We start from the raw sequence: 1,165 nt of genomic DNA on the forward strand, positions 1-1,165 counted from the left end.
GGGCAGGGCTCTGCTGCAGCACCCCGGTGGCCTGAGGACGGTCCCTGCCCATCCCACGGCATCCTCAGGTCCATCTCTGCCCATCCGTTGTCTCCGCGGGGGAATATCCCCACGGGGGCTTTTGGAAACCGCCTGGAAATGGCCAGGTGTGTGGGCAGCGAGACCTCGGCTCTCCCTTCTCAAAGCCGTGGGGAAGGTGTTGGTGCAGATGTGGGTGATGTGTCCTGCGGATGGTGTCCGCCTGGCCCAAACCCCTCCTCCGCTGGACCATGTCCCCCCCATGCCACTGCGGAGCCACCTTGTCCCCGGCTGCGGCAATGCCGGGGCGAGCAAAGGCTCTCGGTGCCCGGTGCTTAACTGGGGGGGTCCGGCAAACCCCATCCCGGGCGGACAGCGGGCTGGAGCTCCCGGGGATGCTGCAGTCCACTGATGGGCTCATGTTCTGCCCCGTAGGTTGCCCCCCGGCCGCATTCCTTCACCAATGGCTATGAGCTCTTCGAAGTCTCCGAGGAGCGGGATGAGGAGGTGGCTGCTTTCTGCCACATGCTGGACGTGTGAGTACCTGGCCGGGGCTGGAGCATCCCACTGCAAAATGCCCCAAAACAGGCATGTTTTTGACGGGTGGGGTAAAACCCAAAGCAGGGCAGCAGCTCAGCCCTCTCCCTGCCTCTGCAGGCTGCGGTCCGGCTACAGCACCAAGGACTATTCCCTCACCGGCTTGGTGTGGAACGCCGTCAACCTCAGCCCGGAGCAGCTGGGCCACGGCGTCAGCCTGAAGGTGACGGTGGTGTGTGACAGCCTGCGGGAACCCCTCACCTTCACCTGCGACTGTAAGTGTCCCACACCGCCCAGCCGCTCGCCCGTCCCCCCCTCGCAGCAATCGGGGGGTGATGTGAAGCAGGGACGAACCCCGGCAACACCTCAGGGGAGGACCTGGAGGGGGGATCCCACCATCCGCAGGGCTTAGGATGCTGCTCCCTCTCCCCGCAGGCTCCTCCACCGTGGACCTGCTCATCTACCAAGCGCTGTGCTACACGCACGACGAGCTGCACACCATCGACGTGGAGGACTTCGTGCTCAAGATCTGCGGTTTGGAGGAGTTCCTGCAGAAGTGAGTGTCGGGGAAGAGGCGGGTTTGGGGGGGGGGGGGGGTGACAACACAACG

At 64.8% G+C, this 1,165-nt stretch overlaps 1 protein-coding gene across 1 annotated transcript in view; it reads left to right on the forward strand.

Moving 5' to 3' along the window:
- Positions 1–1,165, forward strand: part of PIK3C2B (phosphatidylinositol-4-phosphate 3-kinase, catalytic subunit type 2 beta) — a 22,400-nt gene that overhangs the window by 8,097 nt on the left and 13,138 nt on the right. The window contains 3 exon segments of the mRNA XM_009888290.1: positions 454–554; positions 676–830; positions 991–1,111. Of these exon segments, the coding sequence (XP_009886592.1) occupies positions 454–554; positions 676–830; positions 991–1,111 (377 nt within the window).

Source organism: Charadrius vociferus, unplaced genomic scaffold (assembly GCF_000708025.1).
Source record: "Charadrius vociferus isolate BGI_N301 unplaced genomic scaffold, ASM70802v2 scaffold266, whole genome shotgun sequence".
Lineage (NCBI taxonomy): Eukaryota > Metazoa > Chordata > Aves > Charadriiformes > Charadriidae > Charadrius > Charadrius vociferus.